Source organism: Harpegnathos saltator, unplaced genomic scaffold (genome assembly GCF_003227715.2).
Source record: "Harpegnathos saltator strain DR-91 unplaced genomic scaffold, Hsal_v8.6 scaffold61, whole genome shotgun sequence".
NCBI lineage: Eukaryota > Metazoa > Arthropoda > Insecta > Hymenoptera > Formicidae > Harpegnathos > Harpegnathos saltator.
In genome coordinates, this window is record NW_020230438.1 from 1,218,981 (window position 1) to 1,243,092 (window position 24,112).

Genomic DNA, 24,112 nt, shown 5'->3' on the forward strand with positions numbered 1-24,112 from the left:
GAGAGCGTCGGGCCGACGACGAAGAGACACACGATCTCGTTCGAGCGATCCTTCGCGCGAGCGATCGCCGAGCTCCGCCTAAAAGTAAACGTGTACACCGCTCGTTACACGTGGACACGCTGTAATTATAACGTGGGGACACGTGGTCGTCGGCGTGTGGGTCCCGCGCGCCTAGTCGGCCAGAGCCGGCGGAAAACACGTGGAATTATTAACGCGAGACGCAGAGAGGGACTCTTCCCGCTGGAATTGTGTTGGCGATGCGCAAACACGAAATTAGAGTACGCGCGCTGCGGTGGAAACACGAGCGAGCCGTAAGAGCACACCAGATGCGTCGTCGCTCAGGAGTGTCGATTTTCAGCGCAGATTTTACGAAGAGAATTTCTACTTCGAGCTTTTTCCCCTGTACGGATATATCTCGCTCCGAAAAATCGGAAAAATCGAACGGTCGGAACTGAACGGAAAAAGAAGTCTATATCCCGAAAATACGAGGAATGACTTCTCGTTTCGCGTTTCATTAGCGCTGCGTTTTTACCCTGTTTTTTTTTTTTTTTTGTAGATTTATCTTTGTGCGCGGAAGCTTTGTTCCGGCTATTGATATAACAGAACAATAATAGAACGCGAAATAGAACGTCACGGGCAACAGAATGCCCTCGGTACGGCTGTATTAGCAGCGTTAGTTACCGAACGTTTTAGAATTTTTTTTTCTTTTTTTTTTCGAAAAATACGAGTCTCGCGATATAGCGTGAGCTGAGATCCTTGCGACGAGCCGTCGTCGATCAAACAGAATGGTTCGTTTCGAAGTGACTCAATCGGCATAATAATTAAACTTCGAATCGACTATCAGAGAGGGACAATTAACGCTAATTAATGTTAATGAGGTAGCAGCGCCTTGCGACTTTAAAATAAAAACGCACGATCTACAGCGGCCTATATTATCGTGCAGCTGTCGGCGAGAATCGGTTATCTGCACATTTCTCGAAAACTAACCTTCGCTATCGATTCGCAGGTCGTTTTTTCAGGCGAAACCCTGTGTGTTCCGGTAACCGTAGATGCGAATCGGAATTCGCGGCGCGGCTATACAAACAGCGCAATCGACCAGCCTCTGATCGTACCTCCGGTCTCACAAAGCGACGCTCGCGCACATCATATCAGCGTTGTTCACATCGCGCTGTTCTCTCGCCTAATTTGTACTTTGAGCCGACTGGGGTAGCTACAAACAGCAACGTACACGCTTCGTACCGCGAAATTAATTCGCGACTTTATTCAAGGTATTAACAGAGCTATAAAGACCCGCGATTACGCGATCAACCCCGCGACATTGGAACGAATAAACTCCACGTGATAATTGCACACGATACACGAACAGAAATTTCACGTTTACGGTAAGAGAAGGTGCTGACCTCGTGCTGACGTCGAAGCGGAAGTCGCCTTCCCTCCATCAGATACGCTATCCTCGGTCGGTTATCCGCTACGATAACGAGACGGTGATTGAATAATAAAAATGCGAAAGATGATATTTTTCGAGTCTCGAGAAAATGTAGCGATCGATCTGCCGTGGGAGAGAAACCGGAATGTGGATAAGTTCTTCGCGATCGGCAAGCCGACTTCACGGTTTTCAAGCGAACTTTATCCATTTAGCTTCTGCAAAGCCAACTATCGGGTCCTGTGCAATAAAACGCTGTAATCGCTGTATGTAACCACTCTCAAATTATAGTTACCCCAATCGTTACTGTTCCGCTACATTCGAACAGTCGACAAACAGCAGAAGTTCGGCAAGTATCGCTTGGAAGCATCGCCCTGCGCTATTAGAGCTCGATAGTTTAGCGCCCGCAATTTGTACAATTTCGCCAACGGGAGAATAATTACCGAGATGCGATCGACGTGCGTCGAATGAATGTCCGGAATAAATCGTTGGATTTCGACTTCGTCGTCACTTCGACACGTAAGATTCTGTGTTCTCTACTCGAAAGCGCCAATTACGACCTGCCGCAGAAGAAGCTCTATCTACTACCACCAGCCACTTCGATTGTGCGATAATCGGTGTCGCGTCTCACAGACGGGCCCTCCGGGCGCCATTTTCTTATTTGTTATACACGTAACTGTACACGTGTGATCACATACGCGAAAGTATACGAGGGAATAAAGTTCAACTGGTGCGCCTTTGGCCACGTGTTTCTACCTTGTTAGTTAAACGGGTATTACCTATCGGGCAACGAGATCTGCGCTCTAGAGAGTGGGTGAAACAGAAAAAAAGAGGGAAACCTGAAACCACTACGCTTAGAGAATAGTTTAAAGTACGCTAACGCGTGCTTGATGACATGGCACATCGAATCTTAGGCGAGAGAAAGAGAGAGAAAGAGAGAGAGAGAGAGAGAGAAAAGGAGAGAAGAGAGAGAGCCTTCCTCTCCTGTTCCTTCGTAGATCGAAAAGCTCGTACTTATGCTTCCAGCATGTATATTTTTTATACGACATCGTTTTCAACCGCGAAGCCTTAACGGAGGGATCGCGCGCACGCGTATGCGAACGAAATAGCGCGAACGCTAATCGCTGCCCGGTCGATTGACCGAGACGTGGGAGAAAAAAAAAGAAAAAAGAAAAAAAAAGAAGAAAAAATACAAAACGTTCAGAATTGCAAGAAACTACCTTTCAGGAGTGACTTTCGCGTTACGCGCAGTATATCACTCACGGACATGTACTGAAGAATTTGCTCCATCTACTTCTGTCTCGATATGTACACAACTCCGTGAAACAAGTCGTTCTCGGCGAAACTAAATACTACCGTAAGATGATCATTTTGTAGCAAAGATTTATACATGTATATATATATATATATATATATATATATATATATATATATATATATTGTAGTGCGTATGTGTCCCTTGTCTCTCTTCGTGATGTAACATTGAAGAGGCAATCTTATTTTTCTAAAATGCAACATGTCCTTAAACCACTAGCCATTCGTTCGGGACACCCTATATAATCTATCGACTATACTTTATCTGGCGTGTTTTCTTGCGAACACTGTGATTCGTGTGCTATTGAAGGAAAAGACAGCAATACGATTGTGAATTACCGATGTAGAGGGAAATTATGCGCGCGTGCGTTGTTTGAAAAATTATTATGTAATATATTATTGGATGTCGTTTTAGTCCGAGTAATTAGTTATAAGTCGCGCGAGCATAAACGAAATGCCCTCGGAGCGATTGTAAAAGTACCGATTAAAGCGTGCGTGCGCATGTTTTTATATAAATTTTAATTATCATATATCTCTAAATAAATATATAAGGTGTTCAAGAAAAAGGACTCCGGACTCACAGGATAGATAGACTTACACTGAGTAAAAAGTAACTTACTAAACATGGGTGGAAAAATTAAGCTTTTTAGAGCTCCAAACATTTCCTGATTTTAATAACGCAAATTATTCAGGCGCATCCATTGATCACGCGCGCAGAATAAACGAACGAGTGTTTTACCGCATTTTTATTTTGTTACTTGTTTGTATCTTGTTTGCAGTAAGTGTTCCACGCGTCCTCCTCTCATTTTTACGCACGCCTGACTTCTTCGAATCTTCGAATTACAGAATTACAGAACACTCTCAACATTTCCTGGTCTACCTCGAATCTGGCCAGCTGCATCTTGAATTCGCTGACGTGTATAATTCGTGTATATTATTTACAGGTGAAAAATAAATTAAACTTCTTATAAGCATCGAAGTATAATACGGTAAGATAATACGAAGTATAATACGGTAAGATGCTCGCCTCCATGCGCGTAATCACACAAAGAACTTGCGTTACCCAAATCGAAAAACGTTTATGATTTTGGAAAGTTCGATTTCTCGACCCATGTTTACTGAGCATTTTTTGCTCGGTACAATGAATACTATTTATCCTATGAGTCTGGAAACTTCTCTTGCACACTTTTTTGAATATTATAAGAAATACGTATATAAACTGTACGGGAGCGCGTGCGCGTGCTACGATAAAATTTCGTCGCGGGTCTTACGTAAGAAGACGCTTGCCAATCGTTCGTATCTGATAGGAATGTTAAAGTTATCGGCGCAACGTTAATTGTACACCGTAAGCACGGGAAGTTAGAGTCGCTCGTGCTGCGAATCGAAGGATCGACATTCGGAAAAACGCGTACCAAAGAAAGCAAGTCTGAGCGCGAAGAACTCGTCTTTCTTTCTTTCTTCTTTCCCCACGCTGTGAAGTGCTGTTTTCGCACTGTCGGGAGTGTGTGATCGATTCTGCCCGCTAGCGATATTTCATCGCGCCACCGCGAAAACGCCGTTTAAACAATACTTTTGGATGCGCTCCGCCATACAAGACCGCCACCTCTCAAAATTTCCACCGCCTAAACGTCGCCTAAAGGTTCCCTATTTTCTCATTCCGAGAGATGTTAACGGATATATCGGAAGAAACGATAAATCTATAACGGCCTTCAAGCCGCATTATCTCACACGTAAATTTGCGGATTGCAGAACGAGAAGAGTGGAGAAAACAGCACCGAGTCATATTGAGGTGCATCCACGCTCGCTTAGACTCGAGCATTGTGCGTTGGGAAATTGGTTGCGAAGAGAGAGAACGAGACAGAGAGAAAAAAGAGAGAGAGAGAAAAAGAAAGAGACAGACAGACAGACCGAGCAATCAAATCGTTTCGAAATATCGACCGACCGATGCGAAAGACCTGAAAAAACTATTTGTAATAGACGAGTCCATTTGTTTTGCGCAAAATTTGCCGCGTTGTTACTCTCAACCGAGATAGTGTGAATCTGCTCAAGTCTTAGACCATAGTTATTAAGTTAATAAATCTCATTGTTTATTGCAATACTCGCAATGACTTCAAGCACAACCACCCTCTACCCAATCTCCCAGTTTCTGCATGACGCGTAATGAGCTACACGCGCGAATGCGATGCATCGGATTTAGCGGACGTAATTGAGGAGGCAAGACAATCGCAATAAAATGGAATGTATTATTCTCATAATCAATTGAGAATAATACACGCAATCGCTATCGAACGCAAACGAGTTTATACACGACAATTCGCTCCGTTGCGCTCGTCTCTGTCAAGTATATATAAGTGAACGTATACAATCAGGTATACGTTATACAAGAGTCTATGACTTCGGAATATTGTTTTAACGTGAATAACAAACGCTCCTACGAGTGTTCGGTTGGTATCGATTAAAACTTTCCACGTGCGATCTTATCATTGAAGACATAAACAAAAAAAATATATATGTATATGTCGGTACATACCTTCTCCTGCGTCCGATTCCATACAATCACATTGTGACCGCTGTTGATCAAATTTTTCACAATTCCGCTACCCATGATACCGAGTCCGAGGAAACCGAATTTCAGGTTCGACGGCAGGATGTTCTTCTCTTTAAGAGTCTGTGACAGCGTTTCCACATCCAGGGGAGGCGTGACCTGTGGCAAAGCGTACAACGGTGTTATGGGAAGAACCCATAATTGGTGTGCATTCGACTGAGATTTAGTTGAACTGGGATAATGAGAATCTAATTTAATTGGAATAATTGGAATCTAGTAAAATAGAATTTTAATTAGATATTTGATGAGAAAAATGTCTATGGGAGAAATTGGGAAGTCGCGAAAAAATGTGTCCAAAATTTCGAATGAAAGAATATCTGCCTCAAATTCCCCTAAAATCCATAATTGTGGTAAAATTTTTGCTTTATAAGATCATACGTATATGTATTGAATTGCTCTAAAACTGCGATTTCAAAATATCGATACAATGGCTATCGAACTAGAAGAGATATGAGTTAAAATATTCCGCGTGAGAATAAAGTTCCTAATGTTAATATACATAACATGATTATTCGACATGTTTTATTCAGTACAGGTAAGGGTGTGGGACCAACAGGTGGCGACAAAGTTGTCGTACTAGTTACGGCACTGAGGCGCATCACTATGATATATATATGTATACCGGTGTGCTTCGCGTGTCGTCTGAGATTTTTGGTTCATAGTAATATTGTATCGTCATATATATTGAACGAATCTCAAACTCAGGCAATAGCACTTAGCGCTGAATATGCAATACGAGTCTGTTAAGTATTTAAAAGTGTACTCGTATTTTAGACAATGCACATAAAAGTTACACATCTGTGTATTGATGTCGAAATCAGGCTTGCGCGATACTCATCAATATTATTGTAGAATCATAATTGAAATATATTAATAATAAATGATAAAAAACCGATATATAAATAAATTCATTCTGTTGAAAGTAAGACATCGCTGCAATTACTTACAGGTCTGGCGATATTTGCTGGTCTGTTCAAAAGTGTCGAGCCCGATTTTCTCGGCGGAGTAGAGTGATTCAATGTAGGACTGATGCTTCCAACTCTATTGCTATTGCTGATACTTGAATCCCTACGCGGCTTTTTAGCGGGTCGACGAGCATCACCTGCACCACTGTCTAATCGCTTAGCTTTCGGCGTTTCCTGTGACAATAATTTTTCCATTGTACATATAGACATAATATGAAACATGACACTGACATTCTTAAAAATCGTTACAAACAGATGCGAGCTATATTTTGTCGCTAACCTTGCGTGGTTTCGGCGTTTTAGTGACACTTTTCTTCTCAGCAATTGTTTCTTCTTTAAGTCTGTCAAACAGAGAATCTGGATCCAAACCATCTTCAAACACCTGACACAATGAGATAAGGAACTTAATGATTTTTAACATCAGTAAAAATTATACATTTTAATTTTTAATTAATATGCATCATTTTGTGATCAAATCAAATAAAAAGAACATATGTATCTAATTACTAATTACTCGATTTTAGGTCAATTTTATATTTAATAATTATATTTTAAACATGATTTAAACAATACATGTGTAATTCTATTAAGAGACAATTATCGGATACAGATACAGAAAGGTGTAAAACTTACCTCGCCTTTTGCGATAAACTCCTCTATAGCTTCTACTGCATCTTTGAATGCATTTGATTTGCTAGATTTCACTAAAGTATCTTTAAACTCCTGGTATGGTTTAATGTGGGATTCTTCTATCCATGCGCTACAAAAGATACTTTATTGAAAAACACAGATCATAGTAATACTCTATGAGTACAATAAAACACCTGTAAATGGAACTTACTAGTTGTTTGTTCCAAAGAAGAAGATGCATTGTACTGGTCCCTTTTTGGTGTTAGCAGGCTTCTTTAAGTCCTTTGAAGGATTTGATACCTTTGCATGTCATCATAAAATTAATATAGAGCCTGATATATATTGTCATAATATAAAAATTGTAACACCTCTTAACATTTGATTTGTATCTCATCCTAACTTATACAATTTATGTATAAAATATTATAATAATATATAATTATATAAAAATGGAATGAGATAAACAAGAATGATGATCAAGATATTATTTGAAAATCAATTCTTATAATATTAACAATATATCTTATATATATATATATAATATATATATATATATAATAAAGATACATAAATATAAAAAAAAAAATGTAGCAATTTTTTCTTACAAGTCTTACATGATAAATTTTTAACATTTCTCTGCATCTATATATCTCCAAAATTTAAATTTAAAAAAATATCGATGTGTCTTATAATCGTATTTTTTTGTAAGATAATTTTATAATGCAGAATTTACATTAAGACAGAAACATCTTTAAATTGTGTGCTCGTATCTCCGATCTTCATACGGCCCTGCATAGCCGCCAACAGTTACCGCGTAAAGTTGCGAATACTTAGCTCATTTTGATTACACTTTCTACACTTTATTTCTTCTGTTTTTTTCTTGCGAAACTTGAAGATGTATCCTTTTAAAACACGGTTTTAAACGCGGAAACCATAATCAAGACAAACCGATCAAACCTAATCGAGATCCGCGATTTGCGCAATATAGTTCGATATCAGACGCATTTCTGCCAATCAAGGGGAAAAAGTATGGACGAAGTCACGGGCGGGACAAATTCTAAAGTCTCATTGATGAATCTTGGTAGTATCGGTATTCAATCCACCGCGATGAAGAGTTACGAAACATCAGCGGGTGGAGGAAAAGTGGGAGGAAGGGAGGGAGGGAAGGAAGGAAAGGAGACGGGCAAGCAAGCAAGCAAGTAGGGGAGCTGGAGCGCGAAGACCGAAAGCGAGAGAGACGAAATGAACTCGGTGAGCAGATTTAGGTTATATCTCCGCGTCTTGCGCGCCAATTTGAATTCGAAGGTCGGGTGTGGCGGGAGATAGCGGACGCTATGCGGGCCAAAGCGGTGGCGTCAACAGCTGCTGTGTCGCGCCACGCCGTGTCCAGCCGTCGAGACGAGGCCGAGATGGAAACACCAACAGCGCGAAACCCGCCAAAATACAAGCGAATGCACGCGGCACGTCGCAGCGCGCTTTTGACTTCGAGTGAGAGTGAGTGAGTGAGTGAGTGAGAGAGAAAGAGAGAGAGGGAGATAAGTGGGGGAGCGAGGGAGGGAAAGAGACAGACGGAGAGCGCGCGCAGGAACTTAGCTTAAGACGAAAAAAGACAGAGATAGGTGTAGAAAGAGAGGGAGAGAGAAGTGAGGATGAGAGAGACAGAAAAAGTGTGAGAAAAGGAGAAAAAACACGAGTCGCATCGATGACGATCTCGACGGTTAGGTCGAAGCCGCTGGTGTATCGGAGGTTTGGTACTTACCCGGCCGGGCCAAGGCGAAAATCCCTTCATCTTCGCCCTGAAAGTCAGAAACAGATACGGGGTTGGGATTAGTACACGAGCACTGTATATACGCGCGATTGTCGAGGTATGAACACTTCTTTCAATACACACCATACTAGATCACCTAGTTTGAATACTTCTGACATCACGACACGAGAGAATTCCACGAGACTCGGTCGGGGATAGTGCTCCTCTAACGCTCACCCAGTAACTAACTGGCGCTCGCAGCGTCGTTTGTGCGCAACGTTATCCAAGTCGTCCCTTCCTCACGTCGCCCCCACCACTGAACCCTTTTATGCCGGTTGACTAGTCAAATGAGTGACTTTCTTGCTAATCAGCGTTGCATCTAGCGTGCAACGGATGAATGTAAAATACGTGCGTTTCATTGATTATATATTGAAAAATACACTGTTCTGTTGGAGGAATTATTAAGATTGTTGATAACAGGTTTCCGGTGCTTCAGCGGTCTTCCGGCGGCTAAGGTCACGTCCTAAAGGCCAACTCGCAATGCGCAGCCGCCGACGACCAATCGACGCTCGACACTCGAGCTTCAGTTTTGGACCGGAGATAGAAAAAATTCATTTCCCGCGAAATGGCAGCCTTGTTCTTCCTTGAAGTCGCCCTTTTCCAGTCATGATTTATAAAATTTCAGTCAAGCACATCGTCGATACGGTCGTAGACCACCAAGGATTCATTCCGCATCTTGAATTCCCTGATCAAGTTGGACTTGTCCAATAGGAAGATCTTGCCAGTGACTTCAGCTACGATTCTCTTATCAGCGTCGGAAATGATGGACGTGACTCGAGCGGAATCTTGAATGGTCACGTTGGTTACGTCTTACCAGCTGTCAGCCATCGATTGTGACCGCACGATTGCTACCTTGCTGAAAAGGGGTATTTCGCGTCACGAAGGAGGCACGCACCGTCCTTCGCGGCGGATCGTTAACGAGACGTCACTTGGTCACAGTTTACGTTAAATCTGGCCGACAATGGACAATAACGTCCGTCACAATACGGTACATTCGCGGATGATCAATCGTCGCTTGTAAACGATCCCGTTTCACCGAACGCTCCTTGGACATCGCGTTCGATTCACCTCGCGAGTCGGGGAATCTCGTGCGAAATATATATCTCTATCTCTGTCTTTTGCCACCGTAGGAAAATCAGTCTCGACTGGTGTGTCACGCGATGGAGTTGAATATCGCGAGACTGTCAAATTTTTCTCGTCCGAGGTCGCGGTCGCTTTAGTTCACCTCTACGTCATTCTCACGATAACGTCACGCTGTTTTGGTGATTTTTATTTCGTCACCTCTTGATCGACGGCTTTGTTACTCATGATTTAAGGAAGCATGTGTATTTCAATATTGACGAAATCGTATTTTTCGACGATAACTCTGCAAATTCTGTGTTATTTATTGAAATCTCTACTACTTTACAGCCACTCCAAACAATTGCGGATACCAGCGGCGAAGTGTCGCGCAATAACGAAATTCCTACACTCACCGTGGCTATGCCAGTCATGCAGGCTGATATGCTAGGACATTCTGGCAGTTCTACCGGTGCGCATGCTGCAGCAGTAAATCGGATGGTAATATCATGATATAAGTTAGCACGATGGTCTGGTCAGCTGTTAACTGAATAAAATTATTCAGGCTGAAGGGGAGGAGATTCCACCTCCAAAACCAGACTTTTCTGCACCACCACCCTATGAAGTAGCCACAAAACTACCTAGTTACGAAGAAGTGCAACGCGAGAAAAATTTACAGGGCGAGCCTCATCCTCAAATACATATGGTATCTGATTGTAATTAAAGGGATTTCAGTGTACATTTATCTTCTGAACAGATATGATTCATCGTGAAACATTTTGTAGCTAGGGAATGTCAGAGCGCCACAACAACCTCTAACAATATTGGCTATAGATACTGAAGCTGCGGATGGGGACCCGGAAAGTGGACTACTTGGCACAGACTTTATGTTCTTTACAGCGTTTCTTGGTAAACATCTGTTATCTACTGTCAAATAATACTGTAAATATAAAGTGACAATTATTTATATTGATTTATGTTTGCTTACAGTTGCATTCCTCTTTAACTGGATCGGATTTTTGCTGCTAATGTGTTTCTGTCACACTATTGCTTCTCGTTACGGAGCGCTAGCTGGCTTTGGATTATCCCTGACAAAGTGGACGCTCATTGTCAAACACTCTACTGACCTTGCCTCGCGAGAGAACTCATGGCTGTGGTGGCTAATAATGGCATTTGGTATGTATTGCAGCTAGAATATTCATGTTTATTGCAATTATCCAAGAGTCCCTGGTTCTGAAGTACATATAACGTAACCGTGCTTATTCCAGGCATTCTAATTTGCATACGTGCCATCATCCAATATCTGAACATCAAACGTGGGTGGGGGCTATTGTCTGGCAGCGCACAAGAACGTTTACTTTTTTTCTATTAAAGAAACCAGTAAATATGTATCTGCACCTTTATTCAATTTGGCTTTAGAGCAAGCATTTCTATGTGAGGTTGTATTTGTATAATATATATAATCAATAACATTCTTAAGTGGGAGAGCATCTTATATATAGGTCATAATGTTTATCGTATCGTATCTATATAGCAAATGAAAAGCCAGACTTCGAAAATAATTTTTGCCAAATTCACTACATAAAATGAACGTAATGAGAAAGAGAAACAAAGGAAAGAAATTCAACTTGTTTCATGCGTGCTCGTTCGCACACTACACAAACACACTGACACACATAGCCACAAATAACTTTATGTGATGTCATGAGATATTCTATGGGGAAAATAATGTACATTTTTATTGCTCAAAATACGAACAATGCTTTAAACCGAAATGATATTCATTTATGCGTTGTTCGCTTGGGTACGGATCGCGCGTGCATGTTAGGCGCGCAAAATTATGCGCAAAATTTACATATATATATATATTCAGAAAGTCAAAATGAATCGTTTTGGGATACGAGAAATAAAATTTGTTTATTTCCAGATAAGTGTAATAAAGAGAGGACAAAAGTTCTGATAGTATAAAATATACATTCTAGTGCTAGAGAGGAGCTTCTATAGAAATTTGACTATATATGATAAGTGTATTGATATATCTTGCTTGTTTATATAGAGTATTATAATTTATATATATATATTATGTGTACACACACACACACACACACAAACACATAGTGAGAGTTCTCTTACGGAATTCTCTTATATAGCGAAATTCTCTTACGAAATTCCGAGAGTAATATAAGTTAAAGAAAATATAAATAAATATGATATATATATATATATATGTATTAAAATTTTATTATGTAACAATGCGATATATACGTTATACGTTATTCTGTGAGACACATTTAATTGTTATACTTATTACAACGATAAAACAAAAAAACATCAGTATTTTATGTTATCTCCCTCACTCTGTTTTAGTTTTAGTACTATATACCAGAATATCGATATGCAGTCTAAGTGCACGTTAGATGCTTTATACAAAGCCGTTTGTACATGTTACGCAATGTACACACAATATATTTTCCAAGGAATATTTTTTGCAAATGCATAAAAAATAAATAAATTTTTATCTGTCATCGAAAGAGTGTTTATTATTGTTTCATTATGTTACGCATTCGTGTAGTTAATATCTGTTGTCGATAAGATTACAGATTCGATATATTGATGTTTTCTATTTATACAGATTCACTAAAAGTTTTGAGTCCTTATGTACATTATCTATTGCATTGTTCTGCAAGAGGTCCCATGGTGTAATGGTTAGCACTCTGGACTCTGAATCCAGCGATCCGAGTTCAAATCTCGGTGGGACCTTCCCTTTTGCATGCACAAATATATATATATATATTTTTATTGTATCATTATTTATTTATAAACTGGTATAAATTAAATAAAAACTTTTCAATATAATTAAAAGTAACTAATTATTATATAGAAAAATATAAATTAATTTAAATAGTAAATTAGCACTTTTTAAAATGAATCCTCTAATGAAAGAAAAATATGTCAAAAGAGATCTTAAAACGTTCTTTTAAGAAACATTACGGTTGTAAGTAAATGATAGCGTATGATAAATATAAATCCGTTATGTAAAAAAGATTGTTTCTCTGCGGAAAACATTGTGTATAAATGTGAGTAACAGCATTTGAAAGCGAGAACTTTCTCTTTCAGATAGAATATAAAGAGACTGCCGTACTGTTTTTTATCGAATTGTTTAATATTAAAGCGGAAATGTGGTCTTTCGACTTTAATCGTTTACAAAAGATAAATGTATCAACCAATATGTGGCATTCATTAAAATATAATTAAAAAACTTAAAAAGTTTCTTCTTAAAAATATATTTATTATATTTTTGATAAAAGCAATGTTTGATGTAAAAATTCAACTGTGAAATGAAATTGGAAATTAAACGATCACTATCTCTCGTTTAACCTCTCATATACCTCGGTAAAAAACAAAGACAAAATAATGACACTAATATGACTATAAACTAGATGCTTTAAGCTACAAAATACTTTTCGAACTATTTCGATATTGTTATTTTTCCTGGAGTTACAACCCGTTGAATTTTACTTATTTTTCAGGATAAGGCAATAAGACGTCTGGCTGAACCATTGAGTTATATCACGACGATTCTTCGTAAAGGAAGTGGCGGCTCGTAGCGGGAACTTTAGAACTAATAATAACGGGTCCAAGACTAGTGGACTGTTCTTTTTAGCTGCACTACTGAACCGGTGCGATAAGTTAAAGTGAGAACAAATATAGTTGTCTCACTCTAACTTATTGCACTAATTCCGCAGTGCAGCTAAAAAGAACAAACCAAATGTTAGACACCTTATTTCCGAGAGCTAAAGCCGGCGGCACACGATGCTTGTTTTCGTGCTGGATTGCTTGCTGGATGAAAATACTACGTTCTGATTGGTACATTTCCGAAGATGAATGGAAATGCACCAATCAGAACGCAGTATTTTCATCTAGCAAGCAATCCAGCACGAAAACAAGCACCGTGTGCCGCTGGCTTAAGATAGTACACAGAGAGTAAAAGTTGCTTTATATTCGGTTTAAAGAAAAAAGTTTGGATTTTCAGATTCTATTAACTTGTATACAATGTTTAATTTATACAGTCTCTGTTTATATCAATTTATATGTACATAAATAAAAAAATGTTTTTCATAAATTCAATAATACATTGAACGTGAAATTTGAAATTTGTTGGATTGCATAAAGGAAATATTGCGTATAAATGGGACTTGTACCAACTAGAAATGTAGATTTCTCTCTTTAATATATATAATGACTTGATAATTCTCTTTAATATATGTAACTTGATAAGTGTGTATATAATAAATGCGTATAATAAAATTTACTATTATAGACATAGCAAATCTTTCATTCGTCTTAACTACATCTTTAATTCGACGCGCAAAAATTATAATGTTACATTAGTTATTATCTTAGTTGTTCTTTTTGTCCTCCTATATTTTAGCATTTATGTAATTTGGCGTGTTCTAATTTCCTTCCAATACGATTTCATTCTAGCTAAAAAAAACAAACCTAGTTAGCGCGACCGAACAGCATATTGAATAGACATTTCTATTTATTAATGAGAACAATACAAACTCTGTCATCATAACACTGACGAATCAATTTTATAAGCAAAGTGTAAACTCGGTTATTGCACGAGCTAATAATTGAGAAAAACATGAAACGTCCGTTGAATAATGGAAGTGACAATTCTGACACGAATCCTATTGTCTTCTTGGATATTGTTGTTGGGCCCGAGAAAGGTATTTCGCACGAGGTTATATTTATTTTAAAAGCAAACACTTGTGCGACGAAATGCAGAGTTCATGATCCTGTGACTGTTATTTAGTGGGCAGAATCGTCATAGAATTGTTCAAAGATATCGTGCCACGAACCGCGGAAAATTTTCGTGCATTATGCACAGGCGAAAAGGGCAGTGGATCGAACGCCAAGAGGTTACATTACAAGGGATGCGTTTTCCACAAATGTATGCATATTTTTCTATCATGTAATATTCTGTCCAATTACATTTAAATGTTAGATTAATCTATTATTTGTTTCATACATCATTCACTGCAGCCATCCCGCAGTTTATGATCCAAGGAGGAGACATTGTAAACTTCAATGGTACCAGCGGGGAGAGTATCTATGGTCCTTACTTCGAGGATGAGAATTTCCAGTTAAAACACACATCCGCTGGATTACTTAGTATGGTGAATGAGGGAAAACCAAACACCAACAGTTCCCAATTTATTATCACTTGTGTGCCTTGCTTACATTTGGACGGTACTAATGTAGTATTTGGAAAAGTCATTAAAGGCATAGGTATAATTTTGGAGCTCAATAGCCTACCGACTATGAAGGATATTCCAGTTGATGTAAGACTACAATTTTTTAACATACAAGATTAATAGTTTATTTAAGCTTTCACGATTGCTCAGTTGCACAATCGGCTTGTTTAGGAAATAAAGGTAGTCGATTGTGGAGAGTTAAGAAGAGATGAAAGCTGGGGAATAGAAGAAAATGATGGATCTGAAGATGTTTACACACCATGGCCCGAAGATTGGCATTATTCTTTGTCTGTTAATAAACTAAGTGTAAGTCAGTCTTGTATATCATTTCTTGTATTTAGTATAAAAAGGTTATATTTAAATTTGAATTTATTTATACTTATAGCACAAATATGTTGAGGAGGTTATAAAAAAGATAAAAGATTCAGGAAATTATTATTTTTCGAGAAAAAACTTTGTGGATGCGGATAGAAAATACAAGAAAGCACTGCGATATTATAATTGGATGACAAAGCAAAAGGACTTGTTAGATACACCTGACAGGACATTGATAGAACTTAAAGTGATTATACTACTTAATTTGGCTGCTGTAAAATTAAAAAAAGAGAACTATCGCGATGTAGTGGAACATTGTAATGAGGTAAGTAAATATTCGAATAAAAAGGTCAAACAATTTATTTCACGCTTTAACGCACAATTTAATTCAGGTCTTAGAATTGGACAAAGCTAATAGCAAAGCATTATTTCGAAGAGGGCAAGCTTATATTGGCATGAATGAATATGAATTAGGTTTAGCAAATTTGCAACAAGCACTCCTGGAATGCCCTAATAACAAGGATATCGTTCAGGAAATAAATAAAGTAAAAAAGATTATAAATTCCTACTTGACGACAGAAAGAGCAGTGTGTCAAAGAATGTTCAAGTAATGAAATTACTTCTTGCTTAGAAGTTACAAATTTATAAAAATTTTTTATATATAGATAGTTTTACATTGATAACCACAGCTGCAGTGTTTGTTTAAAGGTTTAAATCAATGTATGTATTAGATTGATGAAAAAATCTGTACATAATTTTTTGTTGATATATAAGCTACATTGTGAAACATATGAATCAACTTTTTTTATCAATTTAATACAATCATATGATCATTTTATTTTTTTATATCCAAATAAGCGAATATGCTATATCTCAATACTTATCGATATAAAAAATTATAAATTTTTCTATATTTAAATAATATAAATTTTATGAGACTATTTTATAAATATTAAATGAGAGAAGAAATCTACAAATATTTTAGAAGTAGAAAGAAAATTATGTGTGTAACATGCTGTGTGTGTATATTTTCTTAAAATAAATTAAAAATACAATGAAAATATTTACTGAATTTAAAATACAATGGAAAAATACAATGAATTCGACGTATACTGTTTTTCATAAGATACCAAACCGCATAAATTACGGGTAGTTAGGGAATGTAAAATATAAATACAATGCTATGAATACATTCCTGTTTTACGAGTGAGTTTACTCAACTTGTAATTTCTGTTATTAACTATAATTATTTTGGTTTGTATCACGTTCACATGTGTTCCTTGGAAAAATCACAAGAATGAAGAATATAAATTTAAGCTTAAGCGTATTTTCTGGCTAAAGCAAACATTTCTACGAATGTCTTAAAAGTTACGTTAAATACGCATGGAATGTTTATCTTGCCGTTCACTGACATATTCTGAATTATTTAAAAAATGTTTGCCATTTAAATACCATTAGTAGTAGAATATGTTGCAGCGTCAATACACAGTGTCAATTTAGTAAGCTCGCCTGTATGTATTTATGGGTTATTAAATTAATCATTCAACACTTATTTGTCGTATGCAAATATCAATAGTTACAGAAACGTAACGTCACGCTTCTTCAGTTCTAGTGGTTTAAAAATCGTGATTTTTAATGGCGTAATACGCATACTTTTAATGAAAGTCTCTCACAATGTTTATTTCATAAAGTTGAGTAATATCTACATAACAATCTTCGAGTAAATATCTACAGTGTACCTAAATGTAAAAGCTATTGACTAGATCATACTTCTGGTATCTTTTCTAATACTTGAATATCTTCTGTATCTATTAAAACTAATGTTTCTTCTTCCATATAGACAAATAAATAAATAAATAAGTAAATAAATAAACAATTACTAAAAACGCATATGTGTAAAGTGTTATTGAAAGAACTAAGGAATTAAAAACTGGAAGGGCATTACAAACGCGTCTCATGGATAACAAATACATATCTTGTGCAGATACTTTGATCTGAGAACCAACGTTAGTCAGCCTTCTTTGGGATGTAAGATGTGCTTTTCCGAAGTAGTGAGAAATCATGTCGAGGAGCAATGGCCAAAACTGGCGGAACGTTTTCTCGAAAACGATTCTCTAACGGTCAGTTCGGTAAAATACATGCTATGCTTCACGTGAATGCACGTGCTTCTGTAACGCTCTATTGCCAACAGCCGACAGGACATATGGACGGAAAATTTCCGGAATTCCTTATTAATGATGACACACACAGTTTACCATATAACATAACAAAGAGTTGCGCAAAATAGCTCAGACGTTTCACAGTCATTGACAAAACTCCGTTCACCGTAAAGATCTCTTTCTCTCTCACATTTGAATCACGCGGACACTTCATTCGGACAGAATGGCAGCTTATTATTTCTGATGAAAATATCCCTTTCGTAACAAAATGGCTCACGATTAAAATTAACACCGTTTTTCTAATATCGTTACGACTAAAATTATTTCTTTTTCACGTTATTTACAGTGAGCATTTTTTTTAGACAACCTCCATCTCTCCTCGCATTTTACCGTCTTATCGTGATTGTGTTACTCACAAGGCATATGGGTTTTGCGAACTCGTAACAATCAAATCTAACAGGTCTCTTGCTCGTCCTCGTTCACGTCGTTACTTTTCTCGCAGTTCTCACAATCCTCCGCTACGTTTTCCGTCTCAATCAGATTGTGCAGCTCCTTGCACAACGCTTCCTCGCACACCTCGCCGTCTATCGCCGCGTTCTCGATGATTTTTTCGTAGTCGTCCGTCGCCTCGTTCTCAACTGCCTCCTTAAAGTCGGACTCTATTATTTCTTCGCAACTCTTGAACATCTCAGGATCGTTCGAATTCAATACCTCCGGATTCTCATTCGAATTCAAGATATCCGTGTTGACCTCATCATCCGTCGTATCGGTAGACTGCGAGACCTTCTTCAGCACGCTGTCTACCAAGTTCGATGCGAAACTCTTATTCTCGTTTCCTTCGTGTATCGTCTGATGTATCGCTAGACTCTGCGGTCTGTTCGGACGCCCATACGGGAACGTGTTTTCTTCGCCCGCCGGTGTATGCACAGCGGATATCTCGGTCTGAGTAGCCACACCGTTATCCACGAGATCGGGCTTCGGTTTCATGTTGGACATGCAACGTTTTATCTCCGACATCGAATCTTGCAATTGTTGGACCTGATTAAAAAAAAAGAAAAGGGAGTATGCAAGGCTTTGCGGAGGGAAATCTCGTCTTCTGAGTCTGTCGAGCAATTGTGCGACCGTAAAAACGCACCTGAGTGTGAAGTAAGTTGCACGTTTGCGCGAGATTGGTAACCACGTCCGTGTTTGGTTGCAAAGCATTGTCCGTATCGTTGAAAGCGTTCTCTCGATTGCTACCCGGTTGGAGACTCACGACTTTCTTCCACAGCGCATTAATCGCCTGCATCTGCAATAATTGCAACTTATGCTCGCTTTCCAAAGCGGTTCTCGTGGCCTCCATGTCGGTCGATAATTTCCTGTAAAATATTTCACACGTGCAATTTATTTCATGAGTAAATTCATCTGTACGATCTGTAGAGTCCCCTATATACAGAGAATCACGCGCTACAAATAGAGGGAGCACAGGCTTACTGGATGTATTTATTCGTTCGGATCATATCGATCGTTTTTAATATATTAGTAGCTTTGCTATTGAGGTTCCTCGTATGATAGCCTCGCCACATTCTTTGGATGCAGATAGCAGCCTTCTCCGCTTGATCTTGATCTGTCGGTGAGAAGACACACGTTAGTAACCGCGTTTTCTTCACACTTGAAAATCGCTTTTTACCTTTGTTGCTGTCTTCCTGCCTTCTTTGAATAGCTCTGTGCCGAATGCTGTCCAACTTTGCTTGACACACTTCGCTGTCCTCGTCGCTACTCTGAGTACCATTATCAGCTTCCCCGTTTTTGTCCCCCTTATTCAAATTACTCTTGACCCTCTCGCCCGCGCTTTTCGGTCGCTGTATAATCCTCACTAAATTGGAGCCCTTCATACTCCTTTTCACGGGCAACGTTTTGCTCTGAACGTAATTGTTGATCTTCACGCTGTGCGGACACTTGCCGCTGTTGGCGTATGTCACGATCGGCTTGGCTATATTCGCCTTGACGACGCTGCTGCAATTCGTTGCGGAATTGCTCTTCATGAGCGCGTTCGCTTTGATAGCGCTTAGGCTCGTTTTCGCCATAGGATTCACGGTGTTTATGATCGGTATCGCCTTCCCGTCACCGTCGAGAGACGGCTTGCTGGGTATTGTGACTTGGCATGGGGAGCTTAGTTTACTCGGCGGCGTTTTGGGCAAAATTCGTGAAAGGCCGGAGGGTGGACGAAAGTCCGGGCTCATCAGAGACTCCGGCACCGGCACCAGTTTTGTAGCTGCTTGCAAAGGACTCGAAGTTTCTGGAGGGAATGTTATAGTTATCATCATGTGTGATAAAAGCAAAATAGAAATGGTTCGTTTGACTGAATCATTGCCCCACCTTCCATATCTTGCAGAGAGTTATTTGCCATCTTGTTGCTCAACGTGCCACAGAGCATGTTAGGATCCAAGCTTTGGGTCATCAGGTTGGATTCGTGGTCTCCACTCAACAACGCATGACACGAGGATACCATAGCATCGGTATGACAGCTGGATACCATTCGGTCCGGTGACTTCATTTTCAAATTTCTTGATGAACCTGATTAAACATCGTGCGACGCTGTAATTAACGTATTTATCGCGCGGCGAATGTCATTCGTACGAAATTCATCTTGTGCTCTTGGGATGTCTCTGACGCTAGCACTCGCCAGTGCAAGCATGCAAATGATATGTAGACTATTAAACGAAATTATACGCTATTCAAAGAAAAGATGTGAACTATGTGTGAAGGTATTTCCAAATCGTCCAACACAAACACGCCAACCAAATGTTCTAAGTAGCGACTCTGTAATGAGAATTTAACTCCTTTTTTCATCGGCCAATGGTCGTTTGCGCTATAAGCCTAAAGAAGCAGCTGCTCAGAAAATACTATGCATGAGAAGTATAGGCATGTGCATGAATCCAAATAAATTGGTTCTCCCACGTTTCAGTTGTGTTGTGAATAATTGATTGACATCTGTTAAACATGAGATACAGGCTGAAACGGACTAGCAATGAAGGCGTGTAATATTATGATAAATATCACATGTGTAATTGAGATATATTTGTAAGAACAATGTGTATTTCTTTATGAATCGAGAATAACTTCACTAATCACTCGCTCACTGAAGCACGGAGATTTTTAGACACTGTTAAAAATACATATTAAGAGATACAAAAAATTGCCCTTAGATTCTCGCACATTCCTACTGTATGGTTTTATTCAACAATACAATAAATCCTCAGTTTGACTTTTTGGATACCTTTGCAAGGGGAATAGCAGACACAGTACTTTGCTTCATAAAATTTTGGTGACTGTAAGCATTTATCTTCATAGTATGTCAACATTGGCACTAGAGAAAACAGACCATAACTAGGATGTGTATACCGAACTTGACGACTGGAAAATCTAGATCACTACTAGTCCACTTCTCGCGACTACGAGTAAATTGAGTTCTAAGAGTCCTCGACAAAACACACTTCCGAGTATTCGGTATGAGGTTACTATGCAACAGTGACGGATTTATTAGACTCACTAGGTCGTCTGGGAGAATTTGTCCTGTTATGGCTAAGTCTACGTCTAGCGGCTGGGGAAGGGCTCATCGCCACGCTACTCAAGCTGTGCACGCTCCCGGCATCGCTCTGTTGATTCAATTGCTGTTGGTGGTGCTGAGCTTTGCTCAGTATGAGTCTAAGCTTCCTGTCCGTCTCATTCTCTAAAGATTCTCCCGAGAGCGGACAGACGGACGCTAGATATTGAGCGAGCAATGCGTGTTCACCAACGCGGAATTGCCTACCTCGTCCCTGAGAATATAGCCACTCTGCTTTCAAGCTGAGTAAATGTTATTGCCAATCAGTTTCGATTCAATCCAGATTTACAGCAAATTATTTTCCAGATAATATAAACTATGTTTATATATGTGTGTGTGTGTGTGTGTGTGTTTGTGTATGTGTAAAGAGATAACTGAGAGACCCACCTTTCAATAGGATCAACTGCATAACCGTCGATCGATTTTAAGCTCATACACCAATTAATAACGAAGGGCCGGTAGTCAAACCCACTATAAACTATGTGTTAAGAATGATATGCTATCATAACAACACTATAATTGATATAAACTAGTGTCCTTATGTCTAATAAGTGTGAAAGCAAGTGTTAAATCAGTAGAAGTTATCAGTTATGTTTATAAAATAGAACGCTATATCATGTCAAGAAACAAAATTATTGTTTGCAGCTATAATTATAATTAATTAAAAAAACAACATTGATGGATCTGGCTAAGTTCTAAATATGACAGTGTAAAATAGTGATTTACTGAAAAGGATACATACTGTTACCTGTCATACTGACACACGGATTGTTAGCAATTGAGAAATTCACCACATTCTTGAGATTAGCCAAGTGTGACATTTCATTCAAGTCGGTAATATTGTTATTCGCCAATGTAAATGTTTCTAGAGATGTGGGCAAATAGCGCTCACACTGACGCAGTGTTATTATGCGATTGTTATGTAGGAAAAGTTCCTAAAATATTGATTATCTCATAAAAATGTGAGAAAATTGTAAGTTTGTAAAATTTTACTTAATATGTTAAACGAAGCATTCAACTATAATTTCATACATTATTATATCAAACAATTATGATAATATACCTTCAAATTTCGCAGATAAGAGATATCTGAAATATGGCTGATGCTATTTTCGGATAAATCCAGATGTTCCAACTTGGTATTTGTATGTAGATGTTCAATAGACTAAAATTTATTACATAATAATTATAAAATTGTAAGAATAAATTATTGCAACACTGTTGGACTGTACCTTGATATTGTTACCAGCTAAACAAAGCGTTTGCAAATTAGTCATGTCCTTGATACCTTCTATTGTGAGTATACCATTATTTGCCAGATTGAGGGTAACAAGATTATGTAATTTGGATACACCATACATCCGCAGCAATTGATTCCTGACTATTGAAAGCTGAAACCAATAGGACCAATGGAGCATATATTGTAACATGTACAACAAATATATATTTGCAATAAGATTATATAAAATTATAAACTTTGACATTTTATCAATTGTTTATATATCAAAATTATGTATATTAAAATTTAAATAAAATATGTAGTTTTTAATTTTTTTCATAGTTTTGGAAAAAGATAGTTTACAATATCAAAAGAGCTTTACTTTAAAAGTGCTATACTCTACTAAAAGACTATATTTTTACATACAGACTAACAATGTTTTTTACAAGAATTTGTAGTTTTTACCTTGGTAATTCTGTGGTAAGAATCCAAATTATCAAGCCGCTGTATGTCATTATCGTCTATAATCAACGTACTAATATCAGCGTCTGAAGGGCACCGGCTGAGCTTCTTGAGACCCTGACCGCTCAGATCGAGAGTGTCGCACACCAGAGATTCTAAAAACAAGCAAAAATTCTTCAATAGTTCATAGACACGCCTACACGTACATCATGAGTGCGTCTAAACAGAGGCGACAGCAAAAATCAAAGTGACAAGCGCGCGGAAAGGTGTGAGATAAAGTTTCGTTGATACGACAAATCGTACAGAACTTATTGGGCGTGAAATGTGAAATTTTTCAGTTGTGATAGAATGCACTGTCGTCGCGTAAATAAATTGAAATGCAAACAGAACGACAATTTTGCGACGCTCACTAACCCGTCGAAGCCATGATGAACACAATAAACTGGCGGACGCCGAGAAGATGTCGCAGTCATGATACCGGACGGGGATCGATGTACACTCGACATCAGAAATTCCTCTCAACACGTGAAGTGGTATCAATCTAGGACGTAGCCGCAACTGTGCATCATGTCTAGATATTCGTGCATCATGACTGTTGCTTATAAAATCCGAAATTACACTTCTATTTAGTAATCTAAGGTCCTATAAGCTGCTATTTATTTTCTTTTATTTCATGTGCTTAATGTTTCATACAAAAATTTATCAGTGCAAAACTGTCAGACCGCGAGCGAGTAACTTTATATGATCAAACATTCATGACGTCTAATGTACCGTAAAGCTCGAATCATTCAACAGACAGGGTGTTTCCTAACAAAGAATGCAGTCATTTCATTGGTTACGTGGTATAAGATATAGCCAATGAAATGATCGTGTTTCTTGCAAAGAGGAATTCGAGATTCGAGGTTGTGAATTTGAACTGCACTTTTTTATTTCCTTGTAATTCTTTCCTGTCGTTTTTTCACCAAGTTTCGGATATATGGTTATTTCATCTTGGATATGATATATTTTAGATAGAAAATACAATATGGGATGTGTTTCGACATTATTCACTATCAGTATTAAAAATCTATAGTATACGTAATATGTTTCTGTTCTTTTTCAAAGAATTAGTGCACATTTTCGGAATTTAGAAAAGATAGAAATATAGCTGGAATTTAGGGGAAAGAAGAAGAGAGAACTAGTACAAGATAGTGCAGAAAGTACAACGAAGTACAGAAGACAGACCAATAGTTTGATACAGGCTTGCTTGATTGTTCGGCCCCCTTAAGCCTGTGTCACATTACGGATTGAAGATCAAGGATTGCGGA

General features: G+C 38.3%; 4 protein-coding genes and 1 non-coding gene across 12 annotated transcripts in view; 3 read left to right on the plus strand and 2 right to left on the minus strand.

Annotated features, from left to right (window-relative positions):
- The window catches only part of Ndf (Nucleosome-destabilizing factor), a 34,582-nt gene extending 25,583 nt beyond the window's left edge, over positions 1 to 8,999 (minus strand). Inside the window, exons 1-7 of the mRNA XM_011140195.3 lie at positions 8,829 to 8,999; positions 8,697 to 8,733; positions 7,149 to 7,237; positions 6,941 to 7,067; positions 6,588 to 6,689; positions 6,290 to 6,481; positions 5,268 to 5,441 (exon numbers count right to left, since the gene is read on the minus strand). Of these exons, the coding sequence (XP_011138497.1) occupies positions 5,268 to 5,441; positions 6,290 to 6,481; positions 6,588 to 6,689; positions 6,941 to 7,067; positions 7,149 to 7,237; positions 8,697 to 8,733; positions 8,829 to 8,863 (756 nt within the window). The 5' untranslated portion in view covers positions 8,864 to 8,999. The remainder of the gene's footprint in view (positions 1 to 5,267; positions 5,442 to 6,289; positions 6,482 to 6,587; positions 6,690 to 6,940; positions 7,068 to 7,148; positions 7,238 to 8,696; positions 8,734 to 8,828) is intronic.
- Positions 9,000 to 9,526: 527 nt separating this feature from the next.
- Positions 9,527 to 11,275, plus strand: Ndfip (Nedd4 family interacting protein). 3 transcript variants are annotated; one of them, XM_011140187.3, is made up of 6 exons: positions 9,527 to 9,717; positions 10,155 to 10,304; positions 10,369 to 10,509; positions 10,589 to 10,712; positions 10,794 to 10,979; positions 11,072 to 11,275. In XM_011140187.3, the coding sequence occupies exons 1-6, from the start codon at positions 9,706 to 9,708 to the stop codon at positions 11,173 to 11,175; spliced, it is 717 nt and encodes a 238-aa protein (XP_011138489.1). In that variant the 5' UTR covers positions 9,527 to 9,705; the 3' UTR covers positions 11,176 to 11,275. The 3 variants fall into 3 exon arrangements, with proteins under 3 accessions (XP_011138489.1, XP_011138488.1, XP_011138490.1); XM_011140186.3 differs by having other exon boundaries at positions 9,528 to 9,732; XM_011140188.2 differs by lacking the exon at positions 9,527 to 9,717 and adding an exon at positions 9,790 to 10,006.
- A 1,216-nt stretch (positions 11,276 to 12,491) lies between these two features.
- TRNAQ-CUG (transfer RNA glutamine (anticodon CUG)) lies at positions 12,492 to 12,563 on the plus strand. Its single transcript has one exon. It is a non-coding gene; the product is annotated as a tRNA-Gln (tRNA).
- A 1,684-nt stretch (positions 12,564 to 14,247) lies between these two features.
- Cyp40 (Cyclophilin 40) lies at positions 14,248 to 16,050 on the plus strand. Its single transcript, XM_025304479.1, has 6 exons — positions 14,248 to 14,536; positions 14,623 to 14,760; positions 14,853 to 15,151; positions 15,236 to 15,370; positions 15,450 to 15,704; positions 15,772 to 16,050. Exons 1-6 carry the CDS (start codon positions 14,452 to 14,454, stop codon positions 15,988 to 15,990), a joined length of 1,131 nt encoding a protein of 376 aa, XP_025160264.1. The 5' UTR covers positions 14,248 to 14,451; the 3' UTR covers positions 15,991 to 16,050.
- Positions 16,051 to 16,421: 371 nt separating this feature from the next.
- Positions 16,422 to 23,412, minus strand: Cep97 (centrosomal protein 97kDa). 6 transcript variants are annotated; one of them, XM_019841151.2, is made up of 14 exons: positions 23,220 to 23,412; positions 22,809 to 22,960; positions 22,357 to 22,515; positions 22,188 to 22,289; positions 21,867 to 22,059; positions 21,512 to 21,602; positions 21,071 to 21,366; positions 20,798 to 20,887; positions 19,897 to 20,094; positions 19,208 to 19,816; positions 19,012 to 19,144; positions 18,674 to 18,896; positions 18,250 to 18,576; positions 16,422 to 18,183 (listed from the first exon to the last, which is right to left on the minus strand). In XM_019841151.2, the coding sequence occupies exons 1-14, from the start codon at positions 23,230 to 23,232 to the stop codon at positions 17,992 to 17,994; spliced, it is 2,778 nt and encodes a 925-aa protein (XP_019696710.1). In that variant the 5' UTR covers positions 23,233 to 23,412; the 3' UTR covers positions 16,422 to 17,991. The 6 variants fall into 6 exon arrangements, with proteins under 6 accessions (XP_019696710.1, XP_019696708.1, XP_019696709.1 ...); XM_019841149.2 differs by having other exon boundaries at positions 16,422 to 18,576; positions 23,220 to 23,411; XM_019841150.2 differs by having other exon boundaries at positions 16,423 to 18,576; positions 21,512 to 21,595; positions 21,863 to 22,059; positions 23,220 to 23,411.
- Between the last annotated feature and the right edge of the window lie 700 nt (positions 23,413 to 24,112).